This window comes from Centroberyx affinis, unplaced genomic scaffold (genome assembly GCF_046629955.1).
Source record: "Centroberyx affinis isolate AG114_WGS23_722 - 3 ecotype Tasmania unplaced genomic scaffold, CSIRO-AGI_Caff_v1 ptg002261l_1, whole genome shotgun sequence".
In the NCBI taxonomy this organism is placed as follows: Eukaryota; Metazoa; Chordata; class Actinopteri; order Beryciformes; family Berycidae; genus Centroberyx; species Centroberyx affinis.
Window position 1 is genome coordinate 235,110 of NW_027280549.1, and position 2,302 is coordinate 237,411.

A 2,302-nucleotide genomic window follows, 5' to 3' on the forward strand; every position below is an offset into this window, starting at 1 on the left:
AAAACAACCGCGCAGGGAAATATTAGATTAGAATATTAGATGCAGTTTTTTTTTCTCTCCATCATTTCAGGTGATAGATGAAGCAGAAGCGTCGCTGAGGGAAATGGTCAGCTCGGAGAGGATGGAGCGGGAGCCTCTGCACAACTCCCGGCCTCAATAGGATCCCGTTCTCCCCCCCCCCCCCCCCCACCCCCACCCCCCGGGCTGGAGCGACCGCTTCGCCGCCCGCATCCCGACCGCCAGGATGACCGTGGTGTCCGGAGACAACATGGACGAGACCTCCACCCTGCCGGGGCACCCGCAGGACCACTACCCCCCCGACCACGACGACCACGACTGCTGCGAGCGGGTGGTCATCAACATCTCCGGGCTCCGCTTCGAGACGCAGCTGAAGACCCTCGCCCAGTTCCCCGACACCCTGCTGGGCAACCCCAAGAAGCGGATGCGCTACTTCGACCCGCTCCGAAACGAGTATTTCTTTGACCGGAATCGCCCGAGTTTTGACGCAATCCTCTATTATTACCAGTCTGGGGGCAGGCTGAGAAGACCGGTCAATGTGCCGCTGGATATGTTCTCAGAGGAGATAAAGTTTTATGAACTCGGGGCGGAGGCCATGGAGAAATTCCGAGAGGATGAGGGGTTTATCCGGGAGGAGGAGCGGCCCTTACCGGAGAAGGAGTTCCAGAGGCAGATCTGGCTCCTCTTTGAGCATCCAGAGAGCTCTGGGCCTGCCAGGGGGATCGCCATTGTATCAGTGATGGTTATTCTTATTTCAATAGTCATATTCTGTTTGGAGACATTACCAGAGCTGAAAGAGGACCCCGGTGACCGGATGCACACAGTGGGGAACACCACTATATATTACAAACCAAATATTCTCACAGACCCCTTCTTCGTTGTGGAGACACTCTGTATAATCTGGTTTTCTTTTGAGTTGATAGTTCGATTTTTTGCTTGTCCCAGCAAGGCGGCGTTCTTTAAGAACATGATGAACTCTATTGATATTGTGGCTATCATCCCCTATTTCATCACACTCGGAACGGAGCTGGCCGACGACCAAGAGAACAAGGAGGGCAAGGGGGGAGGAGAACAGGCTACATCTCTGGCTATTCTCAGGGTTATCCGTCTGGTGAGGGTGTTCCGGATCTTCAAGCTGTCCAGACACTCCAAGGGACTTCAGATATTGGGGCAAACTCTCAAGGCCAGCATGCGGGAGCTGGGCTTGCTCATTTTCTTCCTGTTCATCGGCGTGATTTTGTTCTCGAGCGCGGTGTACTTCGCCGAGGCGGAGGAGAAGGAGTCGTTCTTCACCAGCATCCCGGATGCTTTCTGGTGGGCCGTGGTATCCATGACAACTGTGGGCTACGGGGACATGTACCCCGTGACCATCGGAGGCAAGATCGTGGGCTCCCTGTGTGCCATTGCCGGAGTGTTGACCATTGCGCTCCCAGTGCCCGTGATCGTGTCCAACTTCAACTATTTCTATCACAGAGAGACGGAGGGAGAGGAGCAGGCCCAGCTGCTGAACGTCAGCAACCAGAACCTGGCCTCGGACACCAACTCCAGCCGCCGGAGCTCATCGGTTGTCAGCAAGTCCGAGTACATGGAGATAGACGAGGATATTAATAACAGCATTGATAATTTTAGGGAAGCAAATCTTAGAACTGCCAACTGCACTGCCCCCAGCCAGAACTGTGTCAATAAGGGGAAGCTGCTGACTGATGTGTAAGCTCCGGGCATCAGGTGACAACAAGGCACAAGTGTAAATATTGTAGAAATATCTGAATGCTTGATTATCTTCATTGATGATTTTTTTTTTTGCATTGCTTTATTACATTTGAAAATGTGTGAAGACTGCGAGAAAAAGAGTTCGACGCACACATGACAAATCAACATGGGTAGGCTTAATTCTTTCATCAAAATTTCAAAGTGGAATTTATCAACGGCAGAGATTTATTTGGCAATAGACGCAACTTTCAGAAAAACTCGATATCATAAAAAAAAAAAAAAAAAAAAAAAAAAAAAAAAAAGCCCAACTGAGATTGGAGAACCTGTGCGCAAGAATGACTCGCTCCCTGGAGGAATGGTGTTTTTTTTTTTTTTTTTTTGAATGGATTACAGTGAACGACAAGGCAGCACATCCAGGGAGGTGGAGGAGAAATCTCAACACTGCCTTGCAGGGTGCTGATCAATGTTCCTTTCAGGCACCTTAACCAGAAACAAAATGAAGGGTGCTGGGCCTTTTTTTTTTTTTTTTTTTCCCTGAGATGAGGAGGTTCTCTTGTGGAGGACATCTGCACTG

At 50.3% G+C, this 2,302-nt stretch overlaps 1 protein-coding gene across 2 annotated transcripts; it reads left to right on the plus strand.

Moving 5' to 3' along the window:
• Positions 1-244: 244 nt before the first annotated feature.
• Positions 245-1,729, plus strand: LOC139655445 (potassium voltage-gated channel subfamily A member 1-like). 2 transcript variants are annotated; one of them, XM_071532858.1, is made up of 2 exons: positions 245-1,402; positions 1,494-1,526. In XM_071532858.1, the coding sequence occupies exons 1-2, from the start codon at positions 245-247 to the stop codon at positions 1,524-1,526; spliced, it is 1,191 nt and encodes a 396-aa protein (XP_071388959.1). The 2 variants fall into 2 exon arrangements, with proteins under 2 accessions (XP_071388959.1, XP_071388958.1); XM_071532857.1 differs by having other exon boundaries at positions 245-1,729.
• The last annotated feature ends 573 nt before the right edge of the window (positions 1,730-2,302 follow it).